This window comes from Pundamilia nyererei, unplaced genomic scaffold (assembly GCF_000239375.1).
Source record: "Pundamilia nyererei isolate P.nyererei 1_Seehausen unplaced genomic scaffold, PunNye1.0 scaffold00075, whole genome shotgun sequence".
NCBI classification, from domain to species: Eukaryota; Metazoa; Chordata; class Actinopteri; order Cichliformes; family Cichlidae; genus Pundamilia; species Pundamilia nyererei.
The window spans coordinates 1,616,174-1,636,090 of record NW_005187476.1 but is presented as its reverse complement, the minus strand read 5'-3'; the positions used below and the strand labels follow the sequence as shown (position 1 = coordinate 1,636,090).

General features: G+C 39.3%; 2 protein-coding genes across 5 annotated transcripts in view; both read right to left on the bottom strand.

Moving 5' to 3' along the window:
- The window catches only part of LOC102199475 (uncharacterized), a 12,950-nt gene extending 10,952 nt beyond the window's left edge, over positions 1 to 1,998 (bottom strand). For 2 of the 4 annotated variants that reach the window (XM_005737381.2, XM_005737383.2), the window contains exon 1: positions 1,808 to 1,998. The gene's annotated coding sequence lies outside the window, so the exon portion shown is untranslated. Of the gene's footprint in view, positions 1 to 1,285; positions 1,413 to 1,807 lie in introns of all 4 variants that reach the window. The other 2 variants (XM_005737382.2, XM_005737384.2) reach the window with 2 other exon arrangements.
- Positions 1,999 to 3,101: 1,103 nt separating this feature from the next.
- ctnnd1 (catenin (cadherin-associated protein), delta 1) overlaps positions 3,102 to 19,917 on the bottom strand; it is a 36,575-nt gene continuing 19,759 nt past the window's right edge. The window contains exons 12-23 of the mRNA XM_013911929.1: positions 13,008 to 13,125; positions 12,710 to 12,866; positions 11,917 to 11,934; positions 11,532 to 11,597; positions 9,981 to 10,108; positions 8,253 to 8,403; positions 7,916 to 8,111; positions 7,596 to 7,780; positions 6,790 to 6,837; positions 6,399 to 6,481; positions 5,584 to 5,638; positions 3,102 to 5,129 (exon numbers count right to left, since the gene is read on the bottom strand). Of these exons, the coding sequence (XP_013767383.1) occupies positions 5,071 to 5,129; positions 5,584 to 5,638; positions 6,399 to 6,481; positions 6,790 to 6,837; positions 7,596 to 7,780; positions 7,916 to 8,111; positions 8,253 to 8,403; positions 9,981 to 10,108; positions 11,532 to 11,597; positions 11,917 to 11,934; positions 12,710 to 12,866; positions 13,008 to 13,125 (1,264 nt within the window). The 3' untranslated portion in view covers positions 3,102 to 5,070. The remainder of the gene's footprint in view (positions 5,130 to 5,583; positions 5,639 to 6,398; positions 6,482 to 6,789; positions 6,838 to 7,595; positions 7,781 to 7,915; positions 8,112 to 8,252; positions 8,404 to 9,980; positions 10,109 to 11,531; positions 11,598 to 11,916; positions 11,935 to 12,709; positions 12,867 to 13,007; positions 13,126 to 19,917) is intronic.

Here is a 19,917-nt window from a genome sequence, read left to right as displayed (position 1 = left end):
TTTTCTCTGTATTATCGTAGGGTTGTTCTGTTACAATATAAAGCACTTCGACAAGACTGTTGCTGTGATTTGGTGTTATATAAATTAAATTGAAGTTTTTACAAACTAAATATTTCAGTAATCTCCGATCAGGATCATTCAAGATTTTGTCCATTTCTCCATCAAAGATGATGGTTCACCACAACTCTTACAGGTTTCAATAATGCAATAATGCACTGGGCAGTTATTAACCCAGTTTTCGTCATTTTAGGAATCTCCTGAGTTTTTCCCCTGCTCAGGCCAATAATGTCACCCTTCTAAAATAGAGTAAGATCTTTTCCACAACCCCAGGATACGTCTCCAGACATGGTTGTTTAATAGAAGAGAACCTACTCACTGCCTTAGGTAGGGTTAAATAACCTGCTGCCAGCTAAAACATTAAATCACTGTGATAATTATTTAGTGGAATGGGTGGACAATAGTCACAACCCATTTCTTTGGGTGGTGACTACTTTTTTTTCCAGCTTGGCTATACCATATGGTTCATTAAAGGGCATGTGAATTTAATTTCAGCAAAAACTGGGACACAAAAACTGCTTGTATAGAAACCTTGTTCTTCTTTCGGCTACAATTTTAAGGAGGTCGCCACAAATCATCTGCCTCCAAACAAATCTGGTAAACACTTAAATAGCTTAAATAACATGGGGGGGCCTCACTATCCTATTGAATAAGAGTACAGTCATAAGGTAGTCAGTATTAGCCGACATGGAAAACATTGTATAGAAATTAACAGTCAAATTAAATTAAAAATTGCTTTCAAAGTTTGGCTGATTTGCACAAAAATGAATTATTTGACCAACTTTGCTTAGAATGGCAGGAAACAGATCTTTTGATGATGATTTAAAAAACCCCAAATCAGATTCATGGTAGGGTATTCCTTTGAAAGTACCAAAATATTCCAATTGCTATTTATTTATTTATTTTGCTTTTATTATTGTATTATTGCTTTTATTGTAATTTAAGATACAATTTCGAGCTTTTCTGAATATATGGACGCTAGATAATGGTTTCATTTATTTTCTATTAATCTGAATAATACAGTTTATTTATACCTTTTATCTTTTGAGTTGAAGAGCTTTTCCCCCTAAAATCGAAATGAACATTTCTGAGTAAATTGCTCAATTGCTGCATTCATGGTTTGGGGGGAAAGCCTCACTTTTGACCTCTTCTTATAATTTACTGCAGGTTTAAATTCTTGGTACAACTTGAGATCCTTAATTTAAGTACTAGGTACACCTCTAGATACCTGTTTTCTTCTGACAGTGTAATGAGTCACGGCTAGTTTCCTGTGTGCGGTGTGTACAGAGGTGGTCTCTCTGGCAGTATCACAGCTAACACCGACTCTGGGAGCATGTGGACCACGTGGAGGAGCCCTACAAATTAATTAGCATTAGTGAACTTCACTATCGGCTTGTTACCAATCAGACAACATTTTTATTTGTTTGTCTGTTTCATTTATTCCATTAATCGCAATTTTCTAAACACCTAAGCCGACTTTTTTTTTAACAAAATGCGTTGGTTAATCATCGCTGTCTAGACTTATCCTAGCTAGCTTAAGAGGTAGCTACATGTTAGCACAAAAATGCAAAAAACCAAAACGCCCTTCATTTCGCATAAAATTTTGCCACTTTATTCATAGACTACAACTTAATAATCCTTCCATTCCTTAGAATGAAGGTTTAATTGGCTTAACCTTATTAAGATGGTTAATTCTGGAGTGATTTCTGACACTGTGGCTAATGTAGGTTAGCTTTAAAGTTACACTTACCAAAATCTTCCTGTAGCAGGAGCAGAGGGTTCATGGAGGATTATGTTTATTTTACCCACTGGAGTTAAAGCCAGAAATTAAAGTCGCACAACCATATGCAACACATCGACGCCCATCACGAGTTTTTGCATCCGAGATGGTGTTGCAACGTGATAGCGACACCTACTGACCGCCCTGTGAAATGACACCGAGCGCTGAGTTATTAGTAAGTTTGGTGTCAGCTCAAAGTGGATTCACTTTTAGTTTCATTGGTTTAAAATTTTTAGTTCCAATTTGTTTTGTGATAGTGAAAAAATAAATACATTTATGAATTAAATATGCAAGCTGAAAATCTTTACTGACATATGTGTAGTTTGTTGATAACAAAACGGCGTTAAACAGAATCAGCGGAAACCAAAATGTGTATATATAAGAGGGAGAGTCCTTTTACTTGTGTTTGTGTTCCTGTTCCTTCTTCCTGATGTCGGTATCCATTGGTCATCACCATAACTATCACAACTACGGTCTTCTCCTTGTCAGCCACCACTATGTGTGGTTGGTTGGCCAGTAGCAGATTCTCTGTCTGGAACTTGAAGTCTCACAGGACCAGTCCTGTTGTTCCCAACCACCTTAAAGGTTAAAGGTTGTCGTCGTGGTTATTCTGCCAATGCTTCACAGCAGAAGGTGAAAAAACATTTCAAGTCACAAAATATGCAGAATTATGTGGAATATGGCAAATAATAAAAAAAAAAAAAAAAAGCAAACGCAACAAAAACAACTTTGGATTAAAAACAAAAAAGGAAATAAGATGGATGTTTCCCCTCAGACGCCAAAGGTTTTGTAGATGAAACAGCAGCAGAAACAAAGGAGACTACATGAGTAAAGGGAATAGTGCTGGCTCTAATGTATGCTCTTTAAGTTTACGCAGTGAGGGCATCAGGAATGTTGCTTTCAAATGGAATTTATCCTTCACATTATAAATGGCTCAGAATTAGTGTCCCAATTTTAATTGGCTGGAATTTGGTCACCTGACTCGCAGCCATGTGGAAATCCTACAGTGTCACTTAAAGTCTGGACCATTTCCTTCTCATGCTTAATAAATTACTGCTACTTAATTTCCTCAATGTTTTTAAAAGTAGAAAATACTTTTTTTTGTAGTCTAGTTTTTATTACCCCCACTTTCAACTATAATAACCACAAGTAAATGATACTGAGTGACTACAAAAATCATAAACATCTCTTGTTCCCATTTAAAAATAAATAAATAAATAAATAGAATCTGAAAAAAGAAAACACAGGCACTGAGAAATAATTTTCTTTTTTATTAAAAACATTATTGCTAGTTACATAATTCATTCATAAATGAGAATGTGTAACTTTAAGAGCCAAGGCAAAGAGATTACATTAGTCAACAATCTGGTTTTTTCCTTCCCATTAGTGTATCTGATGATGGCATTGGAGGATTTCTGTTCAGCTAACTTGGTTTTGCTTTCAATTAAGACAAACTGTTTTCAATCAAACAAAAAATGAAAAAAAAAAAAGATTGCATATGCATTCACCCAGAGCACCCAAAACAATTGAACCCAAATCAATATATATATAAAAAATAATAATACATAAAACCATTAAAATTAACAAATATTCTCTTGTATATATAGTTTAAATGTGCTTTTACTTTTTTCTTGATTTTATCTAATAGATTCTGGTCTATGCCTCTCTTTCTAACACTAGCCCTCGCTCGCTATCATTTTCATCTTTCAGTCAGTCCAATCTTGAAGACAGCTCGTTAATTTGAGAAAAGGAGGCTGTCATATTTCAACTGGCATGAAAAAAGGAGGTTAAAAAAAGAAAAGAAAAATCACACTTTACAACCCCGTAGTGCTTCTTTTAATCATCCACGCAGTAAGTATCTACATCTCACTCGGCACTAAGAATAAGCATTCCTCTTCAGAACAAACATCGTACTAAAGAAATGTGGGCAAAAAAAACAAACAGACAGCACTGTGTCGATCTGTAGTCTTAAAGCCAGGCAGGTTATGGATTTGTGAAGCAGTGAGTTACACAGAACTCAAGAGTTTAATTAAAAAATAAAAAAAATCCAATAACATACAAGATCGCATATTCTTGCAGAATAAAAACTTCTGAGTTCTATATACAGTACTCCCAAATTGTACGCTGCTGTGAAAAAACAAAACAAAAAAAAACAACAACTTGACCAGTTACCCAGGTCACGCTGGACACACCCATGAGACCCATCCTGAATAAGCGAGGCACTCCAGTTAGCCCACGATTAAAGACAATCTTGCATATGTACACATTCATAAGATTATGGACCTGCAGATAAGGAAATGCGCCCACCGGATCCTTGAGATATCCACTAAGAATTACCAAGAAAAAGGGGGGTGCATTTAACAGAAAGATCACTTTAGAAATTGCCGTCTGTTCCAACAAGGAGGAGGAGGAGAATCATTCGTCTGCTTTATTTCTGGCTGTATAACTAACCTTGTACAGTTGTGGATCATCACAATCAAATGCAGAAAAAAGCAGCACGCCCGTGCATCTTTGGGCTGTCACCAACACAAGATGCCAACAGAACAAAGCGGATGACAAGTTTTCAGTGTGGCTGCTGGAGAAAAGTCTGAGTGTGCCATGTTGCGCGTTAGCAGTGGCAGTCACAGCAGTAGCAGTGTCATTTGGCACGCGTACGTAACTAAAAGTACACAGCAAAGCGAGTAGAGGAACAACCGCTACCAAAACAGAAGCAGAAGCTGTACACATATCTAATTAGACAGATAAATACAAGATCCCAGCGGTAGGAAATTACTCATATTTTGTAGTGTGTGACCATTAAGGAAAGAGAGAGAGAGAAAACCTTGATTTCTTCGAAACAGAGTGTGTTAGCCATTTATGGAAAATCTCACCATAAAGTGTCCTGATATGATTCCAACAGTTCCTTTTTAATTAGTTTAATTAGTCTTTGCTCTGACCTCCGAGAAAATACCAAAGAAGCCACAGTCTCAAAGAAAGAGAGCATTAGTGTTGTCCAAGCAAGCTGTAGTGCTGATGAAGTGGTTTTGGAGTCAAGTGGTCGTAGTGTCACATCCGGCTGTCCACAGGGAATGCAGAGCATCGTCAGTTTTCCATATGGTTTCATTCGAGTGTTTGAACTGCAATGGAGGAATGTAACAGAGAGACAGAGGGAAGAAGAGAAGCTGCAAGAGAGTGAGTGTAAAGGATGAAGTTTAGTCATGTCGGTAGTGTAGCGGTAGTCCCCCATTGTCAGTTCAGCAAGGGCAGTAAGTGGGAGGAGGCTGTCGTCTTGTGATGCACACAATCAGTTTTTCTGCAAGAGAAGAAGAAGTACAAGTGTGTGAACGGATCACATGGAGCGGCTAAGGGCGAGGCAGCCATGCCTGGGTGGAAAGAATCACACTTTTAAAGAAAAATTCATTATTTAAAAAATACAATACAGTGAGTAAAAACGTTACTTAACATTGGACAAAACGAAAAATTACAAACTGTGCAAAGCAGAGGTAACAAAAAATATGTGTATATAAGATCCAAGGAACCACAAAAAATAAAGATTTGACACTTTTCACCAGCAGGGGGAGCAAAACAGTCTAAAAATAGTAAAATGGAAGCTCATTAAAAATCCAAATCACAATTAGAAACGCACAAATATTCACAAATCTTACTACAAAACTAATATTAGGCCATGCGGTGAGTTGTGAGAGCAGCCAGTGGGACACACATACCATGCGGTGACATGCAGTGTGACACAGTGGGTGTAGCCTAACCATCGTAAGAATCCATTAGAGGCAAGGAGGCCTGCCTCTCCCCATACATCCCTCCCTGGGAGAGAGAGACAAAAAGAAAGAGGAGAGAAGGACAGATAAAGATGAGGAGAGATAAGAGTCCAAAGGAGTGGGTGAATAAAGAGGGTTTAGTGTGAAAATCCAAAGAGGAGGTGAGTAGACACAGAAGGGCGAAAAGTGGAGGGAGTTCAGGATGACGAAAGAAAGAAGAGTTGCGACATGTTAGTGCAATGTTAGGTCCTGTTTTAAGGTTGGAAAAAAGGGACAAGGGTGAGAAATAACGCACAAGATAAAGATCAACTCCTGTGCTGTACCGAGACATGCATCAACATGCTGCCTGTGGGTGTGTGTGAGAACATGTCCATTCACACGGTAACTTTCTGGGAAACCAGTGTGTGAAATTAACACCATTAATAGTTTTTGCCCTTTACATTCATTGAACAACAACTTTAGCAGCTTGTGAGAGCGCAGACTGAACTCAGATGGCGCCTAAAGTCAGGTGAAGCACTGCAGCTATAGCACAGCTCGGTGATTTTGGCTTCTCGGATCAGCAATCCTCAACCCCAAAATATTCCATTTATAATCAAAAACAACAACAAGGTGTGAACTGGCTAGATAACTTTAAAAATTAAGTGAGCACTACGTTACATTGGGGTCAGGAGAGAGATGTAGCAAAGAGCAAAGTGCATGTTAGGAGTGAGGCAGTGAAATTCTCAGTAAAGGTGCAGACATGCGGGCTTATGTCTCTAGGCAAAGGTGTGAGGAGTGTCAGTGTGTGTCATGAGGTTGGCCGATACCTGATCTAAATCTTTGTCAGTAGGTCCGAGTGTGTTATCCAGAGTGTTCCTTCTCCCCGTCTGGTCCAGTGTGGAGTAGGCATCTGAAGAGGAGAAGCACGTGTTTAATTGGTACTTCCAATAAATACACAAAGGGCGTAGAATATGGAGCTGGCAGGAAAGAGAAAAAGAAGAAGACCGCAGAGGAGATTTATGATGTAGTGAAGGAAGACATGCAGTGGGTTAGTGTGACAGAGGAGGATCCTAGGGACAGAGGCAGATGGTCCGCTGTGCTGACTCAAAGGCAGCAGCTGGAGGTCAGTGATGACTTGATGCCAATGAAAGCAAAGGCATGTCGGACAGCTCTTCTGTCAGTTGTATCTGTTTGTGTGTTTTGTGTTTGCACACTTGCCTGGTCCCATGTCATTCATTGGAATCATTTCCCGGTCACTTTTGCCACCTGTGTGTCAGAGAAATATTAAAACAGTCAGAAATACATGTATTGCTCTGTAATTCTAAAGAATTAAGTCGAGACAAATACATTTTTTAATGCAACCAAAGTGCTCAACAGGTAAAAAATAAATAAATAAACAACTAAATAAATCACCACAACTAAAACAAAAGTAAAAGCAAATGTCCACATTCAGTCTACTTTGAAATTCAAAGAATGAAACTGTTTTTAAATCAGTACTAAAAATGTCCTGTGTTGACATTTCAACAAAAATTGCCACACACTTCTGGAGGCCCGGTCCCTTCTATACCTTAAACCTGACCTCAGTACTCAGGGAGGAGTCAGGCGGGTCCCACACACACAGTAAAAAACAAAAACATGCAAAAATCACTTAGAAAACTGACTGGGAGGCAGTGCAGATCAAATATGCTTTCACTATTCTTGAAAATTCCCCATGTGGCAAAGCTGTAAATGTAATGAATCGAAAGTTGGCTGAGATGAGTAACTCCATATCAGCAAACAGCCCGTTATCATTCTGCACAATCAACTTCCGAGTTGCATTCATGCAGAGGAATCATTCAGACTCAAGTTTAGAGAGATCTAAGACGGAAATTATGTGAAACTCTGAATAGATACTTAAAAGGCCAATTTGAATAACAACTAACACCACTACATAATTTATTTTATAAAAACAAGAAGACTGGTAACAATCATTACACTGAAACCTTTTAAGCAAAGTGGCGGTTATTTTGACTCCTACCACTGACCTTTGTCTATAAGCGGCAGAGTGCTTTCCTCATATCCGTTGGGTTTGTTGGTGGGAGGGTTTAAGTTGACCATGAAATCTGTCTTCTTCCAGCCATCCTTTTCCAAAGTGCGCCGCAGGTCCTTGTAGCCCCAAACTGTCTGCAGCACTAGGCCGGCTCCACGCACCTCTCGATCTGAACGATTACTAAAGACGAGAGGGACAGAGAGGGAGAAAGGTGCAATTTATGAAAATAACCCGTTATAGCAATTTCAAGATGCTCTAAAACGTGGACAGAAAAAAAATTATCCAAATGATCTGTATCCATCTGTCACTGCGTACCCATCCTTGTTGATGAGCACCAGTCTCTCGATGCCATTAGCAGCCCTGAGAGTCTTGGCTGCTTCCACACTGGAGCCCAGCACCTCATGGAGCGTGCTCAGTATAGACACCACCGTCTCTTCTGACACTGCTCGCACTGGCTGACTCTGACCAGCACCAGGCAGGTTATTTACCAGGTTAGGCACCGCATGTTTACCTGACAACACAGGGAAGATTAAGATTGCAGCATACTTACAACTGCTAACACTGGTATGTAATAAAGCTGGGGATTTTTCTTTAAACTCTGGTTAAAACCTTTTTACTGAAGCTCAGTTAGACAAAGAGTTAAATGTGTCACCTAGTAGCTCTTTGTTTCGTCCATCAATGGCCAGGTTGCGAAGGGCTCCGGACATGGCTCGGACTACGCGGTCGTTGTTATGAGCCAGCTGCTCCGTCATCATGGATAAACCTTTCTCCCTGCGCACCAAGGCACGGATGCATCTGCCATACTACAGACACACAAAGTGCTTTTATTGATTTAGAAGACCATCTTAACGACCATTGCTGCTAAATCTCGTGCTTGGTTTTTAACAGACTTTTCACTCAGTGGGTTACCGTTACCTGTCAAACGCTACTTACACAGGGTAAAATAAGTATTGGATACATCACCAATTTTCTAAGTAAATATATTTCTAAAGCTGTCACTGATATGAAATTATCACCAGATGTTGATAGCAACACATCCACTCCACACATGCAAAGAAGTCAAAGATAGATGTTCGTGAACACACCGACTGAAATTCATTTAATACTTGCTACAAAAGTGGTTGGTGATGACCGCTTCGAGATGTCTCCTGTAGGGAGAAACTAGTTGCAGGTGTGATTTTGTGCCAGTCTTCTACAAAAGCGGTCTTTTGAAATCTAAGCTTTAGTTCTTTCTAAAGGTTTTTAGTTAGATTCAGGTCAGGCGATTGGCTGGGCCATTCTAGCAGCGTTATTTTTCCTTCTCTGAAACCAACCATGAGTTTCCTTGGCTGTGTTTGGGAATATTGTGTTGCTGAAACGCCCCCCTCCCTCGTTTCATCTTCATCATCCTGGTAGATGGCAGCAGATTTTCATAAAGAATATCTCAGTTTCCATCGATCCTTTCTTCAATCATATGAAGCGTGCCAGTACCATTTGCTGAAAAACAGCCCCATACCATGTTGTTCCCACCTCCAAACTTCACTGCTGTTGTGGTGTTTTTGGGATGAGTTGTGGTGCCTTTTGACCTCTAAACATGGTCTTTATTATGGTACCAAAAGAGTTCCATTTTAGTCGCATCTGACCAGACTACGTTTTCCAAGTATTTCACAGGCTTGTCTAAATGCTGTCCACTTCTGTATTATGGCTCCAACAGCGCATCATGAGCGGATCTTAATTTTGACTAAGTAGCAGAACTGCTTTCTAATTACTGATAGATTTCAGGCGTGTCATGATGTTCCACACCTCCCTTTCTTCAGGAGTTCAATACCTTTTCCCTCTGTCATTTCTAATTATTGCACATAATAATTTAGGGACACCTACAGTTTGATTTTTTGCATGTGTGGACTGGATGAGTTGTTACCATCCAGTGAGTTGTTGCTTTTGATGTAAGAGAACTAGCAGCTCGGAGACCCTCTCAAATAACTGGGTTTATCACCCTCTCTCTAAAGCTGAACCCAACCTTCAGAGGAAGCTTGTTTCTGCTGCTTTGACCTGTAGCCCTAGGCCATATGTAAGCATAGGAATGTAGATCAACCAGTAAACCAATACTTCAGCTCTTTAGGTGGAGTGTTGACTAAACAAATACCACTGTGATTTTTCTCATGTGCACAAAGTCAAAATAATTGTGTGTTACATTACAGATAACCTCTAAGAACAGACAAATCTAATACAAATCCTCATATAGAGTGTTTACTAATGTTCCTGAAATAATCTTTGATTGCAATGACTAATGTTAAAACAGCACCATTTATTCAGAGTTCCCAACCTGGTTTATTTACTTAGCACATAAAGTTCTGGTACTGTAAAATCGAAAAAGATCAGTATAGATGGCATTTCTTACAGTCCAGTGTCCAGCGCACAGGTTCTGAATAGCTCCAGCTGAAGCTTCCAACACTGTGGCGTTTTGGGACTCCTTCACCAGAGACATGTAGATGCGAACCACCTCCGGCTGATACAAGAGCTCATAGCCTACAGGAAACAGGCAGAGAGTGGACACGTGTGTGATGGGAACATTGATAATGTAACAGGTCCTTCATAAAGAAATAATCTTTCAGGAGTATAAAATACAGACATATTAATTATTGAACAATATGTGCAGGGATATGTTAAGTAGTAATTCTTGAAAATCAAACAGGATAAGTGTTCCTGAATGTGGTATCAAGATGGGAGTGATATCTATTCTTTATCCAAGTACACAGACGGTTTTCTTTATGCCACCCTCCAGATAAGAACACAGCAAACGTCTATACTATCATCAAGCCGATAGGCACTCTGTAAGGGCTTCAGTAGAGACAAAACAAATGGTGCCCAACTGTCTGCTCATTAAGCTCCAAAAGCCTTGGACAGAAGATCTTCCTCCGAATATTAACTCTTAAAACAGCAGAGACGATTGATGGAGAAGCAGAAGACTCACCAGCGCAGGAGGAGCCTGACCACTATCACACCTACATTTGTCATAGTATAATAAATCTTCCTTTCCATCAAACCCTGCGATAGAGAGAACGTCTCTGTTGTGGTGTCCTGAAAGCCTCTTAAAGCACAGCGAGTCCAATCAGAGAAAAGGGCAGAGATCCCGTGTGTGTCTGTCTGTGAGATTGTTTCCACATGAATGCAAACAACATCCACTACTCCTAATCTCCCATGAAAAAGTGCACAACAACAACAGCTCATTCCAGAAGCACGTTATGATGACGTATGAAGTCGAAAACGACAAGAGAGGCAGAAATCTGCAAAACTTTCAAAAAGCAAAGGCTGTAACTCATTTCCTTTACTGTCCACATCCACATCCTGTCTTTCTTTTAGCGCTCACATTGGCTGCCCTTACATGACCACACTGCTCAACAGGACATCATCTCAGGAGTATTCATGGTCCAGATTTAGATTTTTGTCCTGTAGATTATTCTAAGCTGTATTGCAATAACGGTCGTGTGTCACAAAATTCTGTTTCCAAATTCTAATTACAGAAAGTATACTATAATCAATGCATCACCAATTGTTGATGCATTATTGCCATTTGCAATCAAAAAGAGTGGTCTTCTGAGTCCATGTGGATGGAGCGAGGTACAGCTTACATCAAACTGCGCGTGCAGTAGCAAAGCCAGAGCAAACTACATTTTCAGAAGTCCGAGCGCTTTATCAGTTGACAACATATTTGGTGTCAAAAAACCCCCACCAAGTTTACCTGGCATTTGTAACAAATAAGAGATAACTCAGGTGTACTATGACATCCTCTCTACATGTCTGCCTGTGAATGGAGCTGTGGCAAACAGTCATCTAAAGGTGGATTACGTCTGAATGAGAGACCGCTGTCACCACAACACGTTCAGTGTTTTGAACCCCCTTTCTATAAAGGCTTAATTCAATAAAAGTTGTTCATAGAGCCTTTGCTTACCTTGAGCAGGTGAGGTCCTTTTTGGAATGTCTATTGTATCATCAGCTGTATCCTCATCTTTCCTTCCTGGAAGCAACATTAAACATTAACATCAACAAAAATGCCAAAACAATCTGCTGTTGACACCGAGTGTGATGGCTGTTTCAGACTGACACATGCGCTGTTAGTACATGTGTTCTGATTTGGTTAGACACGTGCTCGTCAGGGCAAACACAAAGATTTAAAAACTACAGTGCACTTTCTACAAGTGTTCCGCTATTAAGAAATAGGTCATGTTAGTGCTAGTAAAACATTTCTGTTATCTAAGCCATGATCCTACTGCACCCACTCCAAGACAAAAGTACAAAGCAGAAGTAAAGTGCATAGCCAGGTAAAGAAAGCTTACCTTTGGAAAACCACTCATCTGCAGCCAGGCCGAAGGAGGATGTAGGGCAGGGAGGGGAAAGAGAAGAGCAGCAGAACAGGAGGAAGAGAGAGCATTTAAGTAAAAAGGAAAGCAGCCGTAATTGAGTCACTCAGTAAACACCTGTTTACACCCCAAAAGCAGCACTGCCACCACACAGAATCAGCATGTGACATGCCATGTATGAAGGCCAGATAAAGCAAATGCAGGGAAACGCCCAAACCAAACAAGTAATTTCATATTCACATAAAATTGTACATCAAATGTATTAATAACGTACAAGTGTAGAGTAGCTACAAACACATAATAACTACCTGCAGCAGCCTGAGTCAAGTTGTGCCCTACCACCTCACCACTCACTCTTATATCATCAGTCACTATCTTCTAAAAGTAAAGAGTCAAATCAGAAATAAAGGGGAAAAAATAAAACTAAAAAACTAAACATTTGACATATTTATACCAGCATTAACACATGGTTGTTGCAATTGACTTTGTAATACAAAGCCAGCAAATTGTAGTGGGGGCTGTAGTCTGACAAAAACAAATCAATACTCTCTGTGAAACACAAACAGAGCAGCTGAAGAGAGGATAAGATTTCTCTAAGGGGGGGGAGGGGTTCACATTCCTGTGCTGATGACTGGCTTTGTTTGTGTAATGTGTTTGTCTAAGATTGTGTGTATGTGCAAGTATCAGCTCAGTGAGATGATGTGACCTCACCAAATGCTCTCGATACTGAATGAAAACTACGCTATCTCTGTCTGTCTAAGGCACACACCTTTGCTCTTGCGGGAACCGAAGCAACTGCCCTTATTGCTGGAGTAGGCGGGGCCTTGGTGGTTTGGTGTGGCCTCCAGGTAGCGCTCAGGGTTGGGGATTTCACGGTGCACTTGGTAGGACAGGTTCCTCAGCAGACACACACAGTTCTCTGTCAACTGCAGAGATGGAGAGAAAGTTAAGAATCAAAACGCCACTTTTCTCATTGTAAATTCACAGGTAAATGTTACTGAACACACAAAAGCAACAAGGATCACACAAAGGTGTCAAAGGATTTAATCAATCAGAAATCCACATACCTTATTGTCCACATCTTTACAGTCAATCTGGGACTTGACAATGTACATGAGCGAGTCGACCAATCCCGTGCACTCCCTGAGCTTCCTCCTCGCCTCACTTCGCTCTGAACTCACATTTCTTTAATCGAGAGGAAAGTGAAAAAGAGGAGAAAGAAGAACGCAGATTAGAAGAGGTTAAAGGGGAGCGGAAGGAGTCTGCTATAGTGACTACAAAAGGATTCCAGCACATAATGCCCGAGCACACCCCCATTAAGTTTGAATGAAACTCCTGTTAAATGTACTAGTTTACAAAGAGAGTACAGTTTGACAAGATCGAGTTACATCTCTGGGCCAATTTTCTCAACTGCTCTCTGACTCAGCCGCACTTAAAAGATTCAAGAGAGCTGGAAAACTGAGTGTCGTGGCCTTTCGTCTTTTATGTTTCCCGTCGGCAGACACACCCTTTCACATAATACCAGGACACATTCTCTTTCACTGCACAGGGCACTCATCTGACTTCACTACATAGTTTGAGAAGTTTATTTACATGCTGCGGTAGGCACACATTTAAAATAAAAAATGCTGACCGAATCAAATCAGGACAGCGGCAGGAAAAAGAAAAAGAGTGTCCCGGTTTTCAAAAAACAACGCTTGAAATTTGCTAAACTTATTTCAAACAAACGGAAAAAAGCAAGACAATATCTATTTACATATGTAAATAAAATAGTGTTTGACCCTAATCCTCTTCACTAACCTTAGCTATAAAAGAAGCCACATAAGGCAGACATTAAACATGTGTGCCACTGTTCACGATATGCCTGCATGACTTCTGGAGCCATAAAAGTTTAACTCTGCCTTCCATCTGTCGTTTACAGTTCGACAGTGAAGTGACACGAAATCATAAAGTGAAACTAAAGGTTAGGTTTACAGTCACAGAGATGAATATTTTCAGGAAAATCCACTAAGTATTAAAACTTAAAGGAGGAATTTCCTGAGGAAATATAGTCATTAAATACTCTGCAGAAAACAAGTTCTCTGTCAAAGATCTCCTACAAGTCTTGAATTGGAAAAAAAGAATAGCTTTAAACAGAAATGACACACTCATCGTTTCAATGACCCATATGTAGATAGTGGCTACCACATGCCCAAAACTGGCTATAATTTATACTATAATTAAGGCACTCATATTGCTGCGTATATACATATCCATTAAGGCAAAACAAACTGCACTCATAATGACCTTAAATTAACCATTAAACCCATCAGTGCAACTGAAGCTTCACTGACACAAAATCTCTGCACAACACTCCCCGTCTATTTGGCAACAATGAAGAGAGCGTTCTTGTTTGTCTGAATATTGTTAAGTGGAATTAGAAATGGACAAAAGCTTGTAGGAGCTTGGCATTCCCACTCCGTGTGAGCTCTACTCTTCAACTGGTCTGAACAACGTGAGCAGAGAAATTGCAGAGTTTGGCTGCAGGAAGGCCAATTACAACGTGCTACAATTGTCTGGGTCAAAAGGCGTAGTGACCCAGCACTAACTATGTCACAAACATGCTAGTACAACCGCCCAATTTTTAAGAGATTGTTTAGCTCTGGCATCTCCTGCGTAATGTCAGGCTGAAATTTTGAATTTATTCATTTAAAAGGGACAGTGCGGTTTAACATAGTTCAAGTGCAAGACATGAAACTGATGTACCGCACATGGGTTTATAGCTGCTGCTAATTTTCAACAATTGTCTCTTGTTGGGCTTACAATCTAAATAGATACATTTTACAATAAAACATACATTTTCATAAAACCATATTACATCATAAATACAATTACAATTAATAGACAATAATTTAAAATAAAATTAAAATCATTAGTTAAAATGACTACAACTTTGATTTCCCTTTAACCACACTTTAACCTTCAGTGTAAAGGATCTAATGTCTGTAATCAATTTGATATCGGTTGGAAGTGTGCTCCACAGGTAGCAAGCCTTTATAGAAAAAGCTGACTGACCGAATGTAGATCTGCGATATAATATCTTGCAGTTGCCGTTCACCTTACTCCTAGTAATACGATTACTATCTTGTCTCTGGATGTATCTATTGAGACACTCTGGGGCCACCCTATTTATACATTTAAAAACTAATTTAAGAAAACACAGATGATTAAAACTCTTAAAACTAAGTAGATTATATTTCTTTAAAATGTGACAGCGATGCCACCGAACAGATTTTTTTTATCCATTATTTTTAAAGATTGGTTATATAAGGATACCACAGGCTGAATTGTAGATGGTGCTGCTTGGGTCCAAACTGTCATACAATATGAAAAATGAGAAAATATCATAGAATGCATAAATAACTGAGCTGCTGAAGTGGGTATATAGTGCCAAGTTAACTTAAAACAATTCAGATGCTGTCCAGACCATTTCTGTAAATACTGAACTTTCTAAATCCTCAAGATAAGATGCGTTTCCACACCTGCAAGTAACCCTTTTATAATTAGACTTATGGCTGAGGGAAATCACAGATAACAGAGACAGGCCTGAACATACTGTTTATACTAGAAAAGTCAATGCCCCACTGTCCTCTGCTTGCCCCCCCTCCCAGTAATCTCTGAAATTCCCTTCCTGTCACCCCACCCTCCCCTCCTGATAGCTCAGTTACTGGGCAATTTTTCTTTTCTTTGATATATAACTGACATTTAACCCAGAAGTGTTTATATGTACTAGTAATTAGAGTAAGAGTCTTTAACATGAAAAATATCTTTGATGCATCACTCCAATATACTCACTTTTTTAAGTCTGAATTTTTGAATCTGGAGTTTTTGTTCCTTCTACAGAAAAGATTGTTTTAATTAAAACATGCTTCTCCTACACTTGTATGTATTTACACATAGCATCTTATAAAGACCAAGTAAATAGAGCTCTGATTTTTTTTTTTTAAAAAGAAAAAAAGTTTTGAGTTTAATCTGACTGAAGACATTTGTCTTCAGTATTTTTTTTATTATGACTCTACCATCATTCTCCATCTTCACTATGCCTACTCCATGATGCATTTCCTGCTCTTCTGCTCTGTTAGCGCATCATTGCTTCCATCCTCCCTCACACATCCCACTGCTCTGTCAGTCTGTTGACCTGGCAACTTTCCACTTTCTTTTCCCAGCTACATATCTTGCGTCTCTAATGTTGCTTCCATCCTTCCTTTGCTCCATACCTCAGGCAGCCTGCTGTGTTGGTGAGGGCAGTCTCCCATTCAAGATGTCTGGGCTTGCAGTTTTCCTCCCCACCACCTGCTCCGTTGCTCCCTCGCTCCCAGCCTGAATGGGGAACCATCACCTCGTCGGAGAGGGCGTGCAATGCATGGTCCACAATCTCCATTTTCACAGAATCATGAGACGACAAGTTCCACAGCGTTCCTTCAGGGGAGAAGAAGAAAAAAAGTGTTTTTTTAAAACATACAAAAAAAAAAAAAAAAAAAAACAAACCAGACGAGAAGATTCAGTGAGAATTTTGCACTTTTCCAGCAACTGATATCACTGGGAAATTCTTAAAACTTTGTAAATATTGTTTTCTATAAAGCACAAATATATTATTACTATAATGGACTGAACCTTTGTGTGGTGGCTACACATGCAAGTGTGACTGGTCCCAAAGGAACAAGGAAGAGTCTGTGCTGCCTGACTCAACTGAAATGATTGGAATCACCCAATGACTGATTTTTGCACATTAGTATAACAGTTGTCATCAATATTGGAGTACTGTAACACCTCGGTGTGTGACAGAAAATAAGAAAATATGCAATACACCCACTTTATTTCCACACAAGTTTACATACATCCTACAGTCAGTTCAGGGTTTTTCTTGGCTCAAGCAAGCCTTTGTGGGGTGACTACGCTGGCTTACTCAAAAGAAATGTAAGTGTTTTTCTTTTACATCATAAAAAGTTGAGTTTAAGCCTGAGTAAATTAAACATTAAAAACACTGGTTAAAGATTTATCACAGCCTTCGTAACATTTTCTTTGGGGGAGGGCCAATGTTATCCATGAGTGCCAACATTTTTTATATGCAGGATATACCCTGTGGACTATATTTTGATCATCATCAAGTCTTCTTGTGTTTTAAACTTAAAAGTACTGAAGGTTTCTGCAAACTCAGGAATCCTATAGCAAATGAACAAACAGAGCCCTTCCAAAAAATATTTTAAAAATGCTGGGCTGGCTAATAAGTAAGCAAGAGCTACATTATTTCTTTTTGGCACAATGCCAACTTGATGTGGCTTTTGATCCCTCTTAGGTTCAAGACATTGCCTGTCCAAGGTTCATTTGCTTTACTTTTGGTTGCATCACTCCCTCCCTTTTTCTGCCTCCTGCAACAGAAGACTTTCCTCCCCCCCTCCTCGATAGTTTTTCCATATTTAGCTACCAGGAGTTTCCATGGAAAACAAAAGCCCTACCGACTTACTATTTTGGTTGTGCAATGTGGAGATTTGGTCCCAGAGGCAGACAGAGCTGCACTGTGAAAGCGAAGCTAACATCATTGTCACATTAAACCTTGGCAGTGTCATCAATTCTACAGCCATAACATTATGAAATAAATGTTGATTGCACAATGAAAAGCAACAATGTAGCCTATTGCCCATTTAAAATGCACAGTTTAAATAAGGTTGTATGACAGTTCTATGTATTAGTACAAACGTTAAATAGACAATCTGTTTTAAATCCTGACCTGACAAAATTTCTCTTTCCTTTGTGTACATTTTATATTAAAGTTTATCTTGGTGTAGGATTGTGGAGCTTTTGCAGGGAGCTGCATGGTTCTTGGTGGGATTGCTGCCAGTTGGCTAAATTACTTCTGTTGGGTTGCAAAGTCATGTCCAATAGCTGTCCAACTGGTGGCAATTGTCAGCTTTATCTAGTATGAAAAAGCTAAATTGGCACACATTAACTAAATTAATAATAGCCACCTTAACAGAAGTAAACAACCACACTGAACAAGACTGAAAACAGAGCCCAGGATCTCTATGCACCGTGTACCTGTGATAACGTCTGTCAGATCCTGGTCATGAGTCTTCCTCAGCAGCCTGATCAGAGCCGGGACGCCATCGCAGTTCTTGATGGCAATCTTATTGTCTTGATCTTTGCCATATGAGATGTTCTTTAGTGCGCCACAGGCTGCGTAGTGAACCTGTAACATATACAAGCACAGATTAATGGGCCATCAGCCACGATGGAGTGGTACTTGAAGGCATCGATTTCAAATGCATGGAGAGTGCTAGCAAGAAACAGTCATGACCTCGAAACTGTACTACACGCATTAAATAGGTCTTGGCAGAGCTCCTCATACGAGTAATTACTACAATTAGTGGTAAATTAGCAGGCTGCATTTTGTACACATTTACACATTAAAGAAATGTTAAAGGGGAGCTATTATGTTCATCTCAAGACTCATAGTTTTGTTCTTGGTCTCCACTGGCATAGCTTTTCATGATGCACAGTTTAATTAATTATATATAAGGAAACTTTTTTTTTTTTTCATCCAGTTGCTCAATTTTACTGGATCCTTATATATTAATATTTTTCAGAGTTAGGGAAAAACAAACAAACAACCAAAAACCTATACATGCTGCCGGTGTTCTGGGAATCCATCCTACCTCACAAAGTAGGGTAGGATCGGGTAGGAAACAACTACCCATTGTTTCTGCATACGCTGCGCATGCAGACAACACAAAACCCAAATTTACTTCATTTTTAAAGCCATTGTGAATATTTGTTATGGTTAGGGTTAGTCAGAAGTCACCATCACATTATCATACGGGTAGGACGATTTGCCAAAGTAGATGTATATAAGGTATGTCTAAAGCTGCTAAAGTAATAGATGGTAGCAAACTAAGCTAACAGTTTATCTGCATAAAGACTATTTGTAACTGCGTTATATTTCCATTTCTAAATGTGTTTCTATTGTGGTTGAAATGCAAACAGCCTCTTAATTTCACTTTAATGTGGCTACAATTCTTTCTGACAACAAGAAAGCATCATCATTGGGGATGACCACAAGCTAGCTTGTGGGATGCTAGCTTGTCCAAGAGAAGTAGCCTAAATTTCAAACTTGGCATCTTTAATTTGAGCAACCACCTTTATCACAGTACATATTTGGTTAGAATATCAGATATTTACAACATGGTAATTATGGCCCACAAATATACAATACTTCAATAATAGTATTTATTAGTGCCATTATACCTCAACTATTACTTTGTTTTGTGCATTTTGTCTGTATTAAAACTTGTATGTATTATATAATAATAAATGTATGGCTAATAATGTGAAAACCTACAGAAAAAGAAGAATTGCACAATGGTTTGCAACATTAGAACATTTGTATCTGATTTATAATCAATGGTGGTGAACTCTGGTGTTTATGACAGAAAAAAATAAAAATGAAAAATGCAATACTTCCACTTTATTTCCACTAAGTTAACAAACATCCTAGAATTTTTTCTCCGCTGTTGCTTTGAAAGTTGTAATAGTCTGCATTCCTGGACCATTTTTTCATTATATTATAATGTGGACTCGTTTTTCCATACACACAAACTTATTGGATGGACTCTTTAAAACCACTTTCAAATGTTTAGAAGATGCATTTGCAGTGTGACCCATTTCCTCAGTCAGCAAGTTATCGCGCACACACACACCAGACTTCAAACCTGTCACTGGCCACGGAGCACGAAATGTGAAATTAAGATGCTTCTTTGCCTCGGGACTGGAATGCATGATGTGGTTTCCTTGGTAGTGCCCTTACAAACATCAGCAAAATTTTGCCACAACTAGACCGAAATGAAAGGGAACTGGAGAAAAACCACTGAATGTTTCGGCCAAAACCGGATTTAGAACAAATGTCGCCCTCCAGGATTTGAAGTCCAATACATGCAGCTTGTT